This window comes from Hemitrygon akajei, chromosome 12 (assembly GCF_048418815.1).
Source record: "Hemitrygon akajei chromosome 12, sHemAka1.3, whole genome shotgun sequence".
Classification (NCBI taxonomy): domain Eukaryota; kingdom Metazoa; phylum Chordata; class Chondrichthyes; order Myliobatiformes; family Dasyatidae; genus Hemitrygon; species Hemitrygon akajei.
The window spans coordinates 105,073,578-105,086,370 of record NC_133135.1 but is presented as its reverse complement, the minus strand read 5'-3'; the positions used below and the strand labels follow the sequence as shown (position 1 = coordinate 105,086,370).

The 12,793-nt window shown below is 47.8% G+C and overlaps 1 protein-coding gene across 1 annotated transcript in view; it reads right to left on the bottom strand.

Annotated features, from left to right (window-relative positions):
* Positions 1-3,228: 3,228 nt before the first annotated feature.
* Positions 3,229-12,793, bottom strand: part of LOC140737334 (EH domain-containing protein 2-like) — a 78,134-nt gene continuing 68,569 nt past the window's right edge. The window contains exon 5 of the mRNA XM_073063774.1: positions 3,229-8,367. Within this exon, the coding sequence (XP_072919875.1) occupies positions 7,831-8,367 (537 nt within the window). The 3' untranslated portion in view covers positions 3,229-7,830. The remainder of the gene's footprint in view (positions 8,368-12,793) is intronic.

Here is a 12,793-nt window from a genome sequence, read left to right as displayed (position 1 = left end):
AGTGGCAGGTGAAATTTAATGCAGACAAGTGCGAGGTTTTACACGTCAGTAGGACCAATCAGGGTAGCTCTTCACACACTTAATGGTAGGGCAGTGAGGAGTGTGGTGGAACACAGATTTGTAATTTATTGAAAGTGGTGTCATTGGTAGATAGGGTCCTAAGGAAAGCTTTTGGCCTATTAGCCTTCATAAATCAAAGCACTGAATACAGGAGATGGGATGTTATGTTGAAGTTATATAAGATGTTGGTGAAGCCTAATTTGGAGTATTGTGTGTAGTTTTGGTCACCTATCTACAGGAAAGATGTAAATAAGTTTGAAAGAGTGCAGAGAAAATCTACAAAGATGTTGCTGGGTCTGGAGGACCTGATTTATAAGGAAAGATTGAACAGATTAGGACTTTATTCCTTGGAACATAGAAGATTGAGAGGAGATTTGATAGAGGTATACAAAATTAAGAGGGGTATAGACAGGGTAACTGCATGCAGGCTTTTTCCACTGAGGTTGGGTGGGGCTACAACTGGAGGTCATGGGTTAAGGGTGAAAGGAAAAAGTTTAAGGGAAACATGAGGGAAAACTTCTTCATTCAGAGGGTGGTGAGAGTGTGGAATGAGCTGCCAGTACAAGTGGTGCATATGAGCTTGATTTCAAAGTTTAAGTGAAGTTTGGATAGATTCATGGATGGTAGGGGTATGGAGGGCTATGGTCCTGGTGTGGGTCGATGGGAGTAAGCAGTTTAAATGGTTCAGCATGGACTAGATGGGCCAAAAGGCCTGTTCCTGTGTTTTACTTCTCTATGGCTCTGTGACATGGATGAAAGAAAAATGGAGGGCTATGTGGTAAATTATTAACACAATTCTGATGGAGGGGCTCGGCCCGAAATGTCGACTGTTGACAGCTAGTTGAGTTGTGTTGTAGCAACAACCTTGAACTCAACGTTACTAAGTCCATAGAGCTAATTGTGGACTTCAGAAAGGATAAGACGAGGGAACACACAACAGTTCCTCACAGAGGGATCAGAAATGGAAAGAGTGAACAATTACAAGTTCCTCAGTGTCAATAACTTGGACTCAACACTTCGATACAGCTGCAAAAACGGCAAGACAGCAGCTACATTTCCCTTGAGTTTGAGGCGATTTGGTTTGTCACCTAAATCACTAGAAAACTTCTACAGATGTACCGTGGTGAGCATTCTGACTGGCTGCATCACCGTCTGTTATGGGAGGGTGGGGCTACTGCACAGGATCAAAGTAAGCTGCAGAGAGTTGTGAACTCAGTCAGCTCCATCATGGGCACTAGCCTCTGTAGTATCCAAGACATCTTCAAGGAGCGATGTCTCGGGAAGGTGACGTCCATATTTAAGGACCCCTCTTTTCATTGCTACCACCAGGGAGGAACCTGAGGCCACACACTCAACAATCCAGGAACAGCTTCTTCCCCACTCACGTCCAATTTCTGAATGGATATTGAACCAATGAACACTACCTCACTACTCTTAATTTCTATTTTTGCACTGCTTATTTTAACTTAGCTATTACATATATATAATTACTTAATTCTGTTTTTGAAATATTTATCATGTATGACACCACAGCTGTGGCATAACAACAAATTCATGACAAATGCCGGTGATATTAAACCTGATTCTGATTCTGTTTATTCGTTTCCATAGATGTTGCCTGATCTGCTGAGTTCCTCCAGCATTTTGTGGCATGTTGCTCCGGAGAGTTACGCGGCTGGAGAAGGGTTAGATTGATCTTAGAGAAGATTAAAAGGTCGTCACAACATCATGACACTCTGTCATAGATGGTCCCAAGCCTGCTGTGAACGTAGGAGGGTTGGGCATGGGGCTAGCAACCCCGTCCTGTAAAAACCCAGAGCTACAGAAACACCAAGAGAAGCTCCAAAGATCTCATCCCTGGGTGAGGAGGGGTCTACAAGAAGATGGTCTACACCTGGGGATAACATGAAAGACCAAGGCCCAGGACACAGGTCTCTGGTGAGCTGTTATCAGAAGCCCATTGCCCGGTAAGTGTGTTGGGCTTACGAAGAAGACACCATCATGCCCATAGCCCCTGTTTTGTGCTACAAAATTCAAAATACATTTTGTTATCATAGTTCATATATGTCACCATAAACAACAGTGAGATTCATTTTCCTGTGGGCATACTCAATAAATCTATAGAATAGTAACTATAACAGGATCAATGAAAGATCAACCAGAGTTCAGAAGACAGAAACTGTGCAAATGCAAATATAAATAAATAGCAATAAATAACGAGAACATGAGATAATGAGATAAAGAGTCCTTAAAGTGAGACCATTGGTTGTGCGAATGTCTCAATGGATGGACAAGTGAGTCTTTGTTCAGGAACCTGATGGTTGAGGGGTAGTAATGTTCCTGAACCTGGTGGTGTGAGTCCTGAGACTTTTGTAACTTGTGCCTGATGGCAGCAGTGAGAAGAGAGCGCGGCCTGGGTGGTGGGAATCTCTGATGATGGACGCCACTTTCCTGCGACAGCGTTTCATGTAGATGTGCTCAGTGGTTCGGAGGGCTTTACCCACGATGGACTGGGCTGAATCCACCTACCTTCCCCCCCCCCCCATTCAAAAATAAATAAACAAGCAATAAGCATCATGAACAGGAGATGAAGCGTCCTCAAAAGTGAGTCCATAGGTTGTTGTTTCAATGTTGGGGGTAAGTGGAGTGAAGTTATCCCCACTGGTTCAAGAGCCTGATGGCTGAGGGGTAGTAATTGTTTTCTAAACCTGGCGATGTGACCCTGAGGCTCCTGTACCTTCTTCCTGATGGCAGCAGTGAGAAGAGAGCATGTCCTGGGTGGTGGGGATCTCTGATGATGGGTGCTGCTTTCCTGCAACATTGTTGTCGTTACTCTTGATGTACTTGACCACATCCACTACTTTTTGGAGGATTTTCCGTTCAAAGGCATTGTGTTTCAATACCCAGACTACGATGCAACTAGACAGTACACTCTCCACTACACATCTATAGAAGTTTGTCAAAGTTTCAGATCTCATGCCGAATCTACACAGACTCCTAAGGAAGTAGGGGCACTGCCGTGCTTTCTTCGCGATTGCACTTATGTGCTGGGTCCCGGACAGGTCCCTCTGAAATAGTGACACTGGGGAAGTTAAAGCTGCTGACCCTCTCTGCCTCTGATCCTGCTGTACTGTTCTATGTGAAACAAAAGTGAAGTGAGCGCAGAGCTGTTGAACAAGGCTTGTTTTATTTCAGAATCCAATTACATAAGATACATCGTAATAAAACTATAAATCAGATCAGGCAGAATAAACAACGAATAAAAAATCTTATAAAACAAAGACAGAGCTAGTGTTCATCATCCTGTGCACAGAGGGTGAAATATTGCTGTTGCTCGGTGAAATATACTTTACTGACTATAAGATAAACTGGGCTGTTAAACATTAGCGCTCCCTAACAGTGGGACTACAGAACTGCCAACAGAAGCTCCAAAGACCTCATCTCCTGGGAGGGGAAGGATCTTCGGCTGGAAGACAGATAAAGTCATGTGGTAAAAGCTGAAGCCCAGCACAGAGGACTCTGGTGAGCTGCTGTCGGCAGCCTACGTCCCAGTAGGGCTGATGGGCCAGAGAAGAGGAAAGATAGTCGGACTGCTTGGCGCAACGTTTACTATTTACATTTTATTCATCATTCTCCTTAAATCCTTTGGTTGGCGGCCGGTGGGGGTTCGGAGAAGCGATGCGGAAGATTGTAACATTGGAACAGCGGGCTGCTGGTCTCTGCTCTCGTTGTTGCAGGAGTGACTGCGCTCTCCTTCTCTGATGAGAGAGAGAGCCTGTCTGGGAGGCCGGTGTTGGCTTGTGGAGTGTAACTTTTGAGATCAAGGACTCTTTTGGGGGGCTTTTGCTATTGCTTGCATGGAGTGGGGGGGTCAGTGCTTTTGCTGGATTCAAGTGGGAGGAAGGGAAGGGGAGGTTCGATGCTTCTATTGGCTACCTGTGTGCGGGGAGGGGGCCTCTGGGGTTCTGATGTTTCTGTCATTCATTCATTCTTTGTTTTTTTTGTTTCGTCGATGTCTGAGAGGAGTAAGAATTTCAGGGTGCATACTATAAACATTCTCTGAGATTAAATTGAACCATCTGAAACTCCCCACTGCGCCGACCTGCTCTCTGGGAGTTCGCAACTCCTGTGCAGAGAGCAGAGATTTAATGTGACTGCTGGACAGATGAGGGGCAGGGGAATGGGTGTGTAAGGATTTCCTGTTACTCCAAGCAGATCTGGGGCCCACAGCCTGGGAAAGTGTTGGAGAAGCCCATCCAATACATTAAAGGAACTCAGACGGGAAGCTGCTGAGCCGTGAACTACAGGCCTCAGATTAAGAGTTAATTTTTTGGTTGACATTGATTTGATGGGCTGATTGGCCTTGATTGTTCTTCAACTTTAGTCAAGTCTAGCAGTAATCACAGTCAAGAGCCAAGACTGCAGGAAATTTACTGGGGGTTTTAAAATATTCATTTTAAAGTTTTAGTTTGAAAGTTACCAGTAAAATATATTTGGGGAAACAAATGGGAAACAGCAAAAAATGACAGCTGCCGTATAATTGGATAATAAGGAAGGAAGCTGGTTTTCCAATTGGCTCTGGAGGAGCCAATGGTAGAAGCCTGTGGGGTGGGGGGGGGGGGGGCTGGAGCCTCAGGCAACCAATGGTGGGCCACAAGGAAAAGGACAACGGGAGGCTGGTTGAAGTGGAGGTGGTAATCCTGATCCATAAGACATAGGAGCAGAATTAGGCCATTCAGCCCATTGAATCTGCTCTGCCGTTCCACCACGGCTGATTTATTATCCCTCTAAACCCCATTCTCCTACCTTCTCCACGTAACCTTTAACATCCTGACTAATGAAGAATCTATTAACATCTGCTTTAAATATACTCCATGATTTGGCTTCTACAGCCATCTGTGGCAATGAATTCCACAGATTCATCACCCTCTAGCTAAAGAAATTCCTCCTCATCTCTGTTCCAGAGGGAAGTTCTTGTACTCTCAGGCTGTGCCCTCCCACACTACGGCAAACATCCTCTCCACGTCCACACTATATTTGATAGGTTTCAATGAAATCCCACCGCATTCTTCTAAACTCCAGCAAGTGTTGGCCCAAACCCATCAAACGCTCTTCACGTGTTACCCCTTTCATCGCCAAGATTGCTCTTGTTGGGCGTGTCCATTTGCTGCTTATTAGAGCATCCATAACCGTGGTGAATTGTACGGCTCAGCTGGGAGACCAGGTGGTCCCAGAGATAATAAAAGGGTTTGGGAGAAAGTGGCAGGAGTCAGTAAATGGAAACCTCTTCCAATTAAAGACAGGAGGTCCAAAAGCTTAACACTCAAGGAAATGTACGATTAAGAAGGCATGTGGTGTGTTGGCCTTCATTGGTCTCAAACCTGTGTTGCGTTGTGGCTACACCCACTCATGGGGAAGGCTTCAGGAGTAAATCCCGAGGGAAAAATCCGGAGCTGGAGTCCCTAAGGCAGTCCTACATCAACTTCAACGCAGACTGGCAACTCCTGCGATGATGCTGGTATCAGACTATCGGTCTCTACCGTTCCTTTCGATTCATCAGCTCCGTGGAGAGGGGGAGCTTGCAGTGTGGGCAACGGCTTGCTGTTGTACAGCCATGGCTTGCATATTATGTAGACAGCTGGGACGCATTGACTTTGTTCATTGTGAACATCAGGACTCATGGGAGTAGGGTTTATGAAAAAAGGTCAGTGTTCCCTCACTGTTCACTACATATTACCCTTGAGGGTAAAGTCCTGATGGTCTCAACCAAAACCTGCAGTGGAAATTCTTAAAATCTCTACACCGACAGACAAGCATGCACATGGACAAGACATAAAAATAGGTTTAGCTGCATGAAATCTCCAACTTCGAACTTTGATATACACCAACATAACAAAGCACTTTAGGCTGGACTGACCTGGAGAGGTCCATTGGCTGGAGTCAGGGCTTTATGCCTTGGCTCTTGGTAGAGTCACCCATGCCAAACAGGTCAAAGGGTAGAGGCCAGACTGAGAGTGGCCCACCGGTCCTCCAGGTTCAGGGCTAACAACTCTGGCTGGTAAAACAAAACTGTTACGGAAACAGCAATGAAGAATCCTTCTACATCTGAGTGTGACGGTATTCCTGAGTCTCTACCCGGGACTTGTATGGCTGACAGTGGTGAAAACTGAGAGGAAGCTACTGACGTGATGAAGGAAACCCTGATCACTGCCAGACATGGAGGACTTTCGTTGCTGCCCTGAACGCCAGTGGCGTAATGGGCAGTAAATAAGTTAGCACTAGATGCTTGGGAAAGAATATACTCTGTTCTGTTTACACGGGGTGGGTGGGTGGAGAACGGACTGTGAGGACATCAGGGCAAAACCACAGCCAAGGGTCAAATAAGCCAGGTCTTCAGCTTGGAAAAAAGGAGAGATTGGAGAATTCGAGAACTAACAGCGAATATTGGAGAATACTGGAAACACTCATCAGCTTGGGCAGCATCTGTGAACAGAGAAGGAGTTGACATTTCGGGGTGATGGCCCTTCCTCAGAGAGTTCTGACAGAGAGGCAGGAACACCAGATGCCGGAACCTGGGACAACACGCAAATCCAAGGAAGAATTCAGTGGGTCAGGATGGTCGGCATTTCCGGTCAGTCCTGATGAAATATCTTGACCTTTGACCTGAGATGTCAACTGTCCATTTCCCCTCATGGATGCTGCCTGACCTGCAGGATTACTCCTGTGCTTTGTGTGTGTGTGCTACTCGGATAGAGCAGTCACTGGTCTGAAACGTCAACTCTCTTGGTGTTGGACACACACCAGGTCGGGAAATGCAGAGGAGGCTTGACCCAAGTGCAGAGCAGCGGTGAGCGATCGCTTTAATAATAAACTGCAAGACAACAAAGCCAAAACAAGAGAGAAGGGATACTTAAACACGACAAGGCAACAAGGTGACTGAAGGTTACGAGTAACTGGTTGAGGCTGGCTGGTTCGATGGGTGGACAAGGACCGTGGATGAGGGCTGTGTTTAAATAGGCTGCAGGTGATGTGTTGGAAACGAGCAGTAGGTGATTCCTGTTAGCTGGGTGGGGACTGGGAGGTGCCTGTGCAGGCCTGACTTGCTGCTTTCTCAATAGTTTACGCATCAGTTTCAGAATTTGCAGCAGAATTCTGAGTTTGTGTTAATGTTTAACCTTGGCGTCCACCTCGAGCTAAGCCATTGGGGCAGCACCAGGTGGGAATTGGTGAGAGCCAGTGTCACACACAACCTGGTTTGGTGTGGGAGGCCAAGACCCTCTCAGTTACCGGGACGACTGGAGGTAAACCAGTGGACACTTTGGTTTCTAAATTCCCTCAGGGCAAGAGTGGGGCAACTTCAGTGACTGATCTACACAGCAGAGTCAGGCTTGTGAAAGGCTCTCAGGAATCGTGCAAAAGGACTTTGAGGCCACAAGCATATCAACGATAAAGAGCAGAGGAGCAAAATGGGGGAGGGAGCTGTGGAAATGGTCTCTGGACTGTGGGGGGGGGGCACCCTTAACCCTTTACCCACCTTACACCAAAGTCTTCACTTGATGCACGAATGGGGTTTTAAACAACAGCGTGTAACTTTGCAAGGGGAAAGGTGAACATGATCCTGGAGGCAGTCTGGAATCGACACAGATCCAGAATAAGCCCGAGGATCTGTTTATCAGTCACCTGTTTCCACAAAGGCCAATCACCTCAGCCTGCAGCAACCAGTGACACACTCATCAAGCAGAAAGCCGCCGCCCGCTTCCCGCGCAGAAGTTACTCAGCCGATCCCACCTGCCGCCTCTTGGACGGGGGGACCAGGTAACCTGGCAACTCGTTGGGCAGCCCGTGGCCATCCAGCTTGACCTCAATGAGGTGGCTGGCCAGGGCAAACTCCTCGTCATCCAGCATCCCGTCCTTATCAACATCAGAGAGTTTCCAGATCTTGCCGAGGACGGAGTTTGGCAGCTTGGTGGTGATCATCCAGTTCTTGGCCTTGACTCCATTGATCTTCCCGTCGGTGGGCGACAAGTTGTAGAAGATCTCATCATACTTCGGCTTGTCCTTCGTGACGACCCACTCGTCTTCGTCCGTCAACTCATAGACCCCGTCACCGATCCCCTCGATGAAGGGTCCGTTGGAGGTCCCGTCAAATGCTCCACCGTGCACCATCTGTTCCGGCATCCCTAGCTCCTCCTGCCTCACCAGAGGCATCAGCTTGGCAATCTCATAGGTCATCATGTCATCTAGTGACTCCAGCATCTTGGGCTTGAGCGAGGGGAACTTGGTGAAATCATGGACCATCAGCTGTTCCTGTTGGGGAAGACATGTTGGGTCAGATCCAAACTCGACCAGCGCCCCAACCCATTACTACTGACGAGGAACTGTCATATCGAAAAAGATTTTTTACTGAGATACAGCGTGGAATAGGCCCTTCAGTCGACCCACGCTGGGCCCAGCAATCCCCCGATTTAACCCCAGCCTAATCACGGGGCAATTGACAATGACCGATTAACCTACCAACACGGGGAAAATGTACAAATTCTTTACAGGCCTCGGCAGGAATTGAACCTGGGTCGCTGGTACTGTAAAGCCGCCGTCTGGGACGGGAAGGGGTTCTGGTGGGTGAGACACTGAAGAAGCTGGGATTGTTCTTCTCAGAGGAGCGATGGGTATTTATTTATTTATTAATTAGAGATAAAGCACAAAACAGGCCCTTCCATCCCATTGAACTGCACCACCCAGCAATCCCCCGACTTAACCCCAGCCTAATCACGGGACAATTTACAACGGCCAGTTAACCTACCAACCGTAACATCTTTGGACTGGAGCACCCAGAGGAAACCCATGCGTTCTACAGTTTGTTCATTATGTGCCGTGCCATGTGACCGTGGGCGATCCTGGTCTTTCCATGACCATGATTGTCCTTGGCAAATATTTCTACAGAAGTGGTTTGCCAATGCCGCCTTCTGGGCAGTGTCTTTGCAAGATGGGTGAACCCAGCCATGATCAATACTCTTCAGAGATAGTCTGCCTGGCGTCAGTGGTCACATAACCAGGACTTGTGATATGCACTGGCTACTCGTACAACCATCCACCACCTGCTCCCATGTCTTCACATGACCCTGATCAGTGGGGGGGGGGGGGGGGCTGAGCAGGTGCTACACCTTGCCCCAGAGCGACCTGCAGGCTAGTGGAGGGAAGGAGCGTCTTACACCTCCTTGTGTAGAGACGCATCCCCACCCCACCATCCACTGCTCTACAGAGGCGGATAAAATCATAGAAGGCTTTGGTCAAGAAATTAAGAAGCTACTAGGATCAGTAATTAGAGGGCATGGACTGAGTTGGAGGATATTATTGGGTGATTGGGAAATTATTGAGTTGGGTGAATTTATTATGGGGAACTAGGAAATGGCAGACTAGTTGAACAGGTACTTTGGATCTGTCTTCACTAGGGAAGACACAGACAATCTCCCATATGTCATAGTGGCCAGAGGACTTAGGGTAACAGAGGAACTGAAGGAAATTCACATTAGGCAGAAAATGGTTTTCGGTAGACTAATGGGACTGAAGGCTGATAGATCCCCAGGCCCTGATGGTCTGCATCCTAGAGTACTTAAGGAGGTGGCTCTAGAAATCATGGACGCATTGGTAATCATTTTCCAATGTTCTATAGATTCAGGATCAGTTCCTGAGGATTGGAGGGTAGCTAATGTTATCCCACTTTTTAAGAAAGAAGGGAGAGAGAAAACAGGGAATTATAGACCAGTTAGCCTGACATCAGTGGTGGGGAAGATGCTGGAGTCAATTATAAAAGATGAAATAGCGGAACATTTGGTTAGCAGTAACAGGATCGGTCCAAGTCAGTATGGATTTACGAAGGGGAAATCATGCTTGACTAATCTTCTGGAATTTTTTGAGGATGTACCTATGAAAATGGACAAGGGAGAGCCAGTGGATGCAGTGTACCTGGACTTTCAGAAAGACTTTGATAAGGTCCCACATAGGAGATTAGTGGGAAAATTAGAGCACATGGTATTGGGGGTAGGGTATTAACATGGAGAGAAAATTAGTCAGCAGACAGGAAACAAAGAGTAGGGATTAACAGGTCCTTTTCAGAATGGCAGGCAGTGACTAGTGGAGTACCGCAAGGCTCGGTGCTGGGACCGCAGCTATTTACAATATACATTAATGATTTAGATGAAGGGATTAAAAGTAACATTAGCAAATTTTCAGATGACACGAAGCTGGGTGGCAGTGTGAAAAATGAGGAGAATGTTAGGAGAATGCAGGGTGACTTGGACAGGTTGGGTGAGTGGGCAGATGCAGTTTAATGTGGATAAATGTGAGTTTATCCAGTTTGGTGGCAAGAACAGGAAGGCAGATCACTATCTGAATGGTGTCAAGTTAGGAAAAGGGGAAGTACAACAAGATCTAGGTGTCCTTGTACATCAGTCACTGAAAGTAAGCATGTAGGTACAGCAGGCAGTGAAGAAAGCTAATGGCATGTTGGCCTTCATAACAAGGGGAGTTGAGTATAGAAGCAAAGAGATCCTTCTGCAGTTGTACAGGGCCCTGGTGAGACCACACCTGGAATATTGTGTTCAGTTTTGATCTCCAAATTTGAGGAAGGACATTCTTGCTATTGAAGGAGTGCAGCGTAGGTTCACGAGGTTGATTCCCGGGATGGCGGGACTGTCATATGTTGAAAGATTGGAGCAACTGGGCTTGTATACACTGGAATTTAGAAGGATGAGAGGGGATCTGATTGAAACGTATAAGATTATTAAGGGATTGGACACACTAGAGGCAGGAAACATGTTCCCGATGTTGGGAGAGTCCAGAACCAGAGGCCACAGTTTAAGAATAAGGGGTAGGCCATTTAGAACGGAGTTCAGGAAAAACTTTTTCACCCAGAGTGTTGTGGGGGTCTGGAATGCTCTGCCTCAGAAAGCAGTGGAAGCCAATTCTCTGGATGCTTTCAAGAAAGAGTTAGATAGAGCTGTTAAAGATAGCGGAGTCAAGGGATATGGGGAGAAGGCAGGAATGGGGTACTGATTGTGGATGATCAGCCATGATCACAGTGAATGGTGTGCTGGCTCAAAGGGCCGAATGGCCTACGCCTGCACCTATTGTCTGTTGAAAGAGTCTATCACATTCATCCTGTGGGTTGCTGGCATCTGGGGCAGACTGGAGTGGACAGTGGATGCAGAGTCAACAGGATCTTTCAGAGGCAAGGTGGGGATCACGGGGGGGGGGGAGAGATTGGAGACAAAAACAATCTGCTGGAAGAACTCGGGGGGGGGGAGGGGAGGGTCAAGCAGCAACTGTGGGAGAAAAGGAATTGTCAATGTTTTCAGTCAAAACCTTTGCCCAAAATGACAACATTTCCTGTCCTACGAAAGATGCTGCTCGACCTACTGAGATCTTCCAGCAAGTCGCTTGGTGCTGGGAGAAGGAGCAGGGAGAGGGCCAGGTGGATCTACTGGGATGAAATCATCTCCACCACCATTGAACCTTACACAGACCTCAGCAAGTGTTTGAATAGCGGAGCTGAGGCTATCTGTCACCCTTCCCCAGCACCAATGCCCCACTGCCGCTTGAAGGGAAGTTGGTGTGGAATGTACAGAAGCTGTTTTCGAAGCGGTTAGTGCATCGCTTCAGAGCGCCAGTAGTCCACCAATCAAGGTTCGATTCCTGCCGATGTCTATAAGGGGTTGGTACACTCTCCACGTGACCGTGTGGGATTTCCTCTGGGTGCTCCAGTTTCCTCTCGCGTTCCAAAGGCGTATGGGTTAGGGTTTGTTACGTGTGTGCGAAGCAAGAGCGAGAACAGAGTAGTACAGTTAAATGTTTTGACTGAGTGATGGTAGTAATGGTACACGCCGGGCAACTCACAGCGTGGGAGCAATGAACCGGGCCTGCCGACACTAGGAAACCTGCGCACAGAAGAGAGTGAGAGCCCTCCGCACGCACGAGGCCCAATCGATTCACTGCACGGACGATCGGCCGCACGCACTCTCACTACATTCTCACCATCGACCCGACACAGTTCAGCGTTAGCGAGGCGTGGGCTTGCCCCCCTGGTCAAACACACAAACTGCGCATTTCACTATATGTTTCGATGTACATGTGACGTAAAGCTGAGCTCTGGTGTGGTGCCTGCACAAGGACCAGAGGATCACAACCTTGTCGTAGGGTTTGGGGGCCATGTTGGCTGGAGTCAGGGCCTTGTGCTTTGGCTCTCGGTAGGGTCTCCCATGCCAAACAGGCCAGAGGGTAGAGGCCCACCGGTCCTCCAGGTTCGGGGGTTCACCTCAGGGCTAACAACCCTGACTGGTGTGGTGAACTAGATATACCTGTCTGACTGCTCCTGTGGCTCCTCCCAAGACCCTGCTGACTACCCCTGTGGCTCCTCCCACAGACCCCTGTATAAAGGCGACTGTGGCCTGCTGCTCTCCCTCATTTTCCCCAGGATGTAGTGTTGTCCTTCAGTCAATAAAAGCCGATATCTCACTTCCTAAGTCTCGGCGTGAGTTATTGATGGTGCATCAACTGGTTAAGCAAAACTGTTTCAGAAAAAGCAATGAAGAATCCTTCTACATCTGAGTGTGACAGTATTCGTGAGCCTGCTGCTCGGACTTGCGTGACTGACAGTAGCGAAAGCCGAGAGGAAGTTACTGACATAATGAAGGAAGCCCTGAACACCACCAGAGATGGGGGACCTTCACTGCTGCCC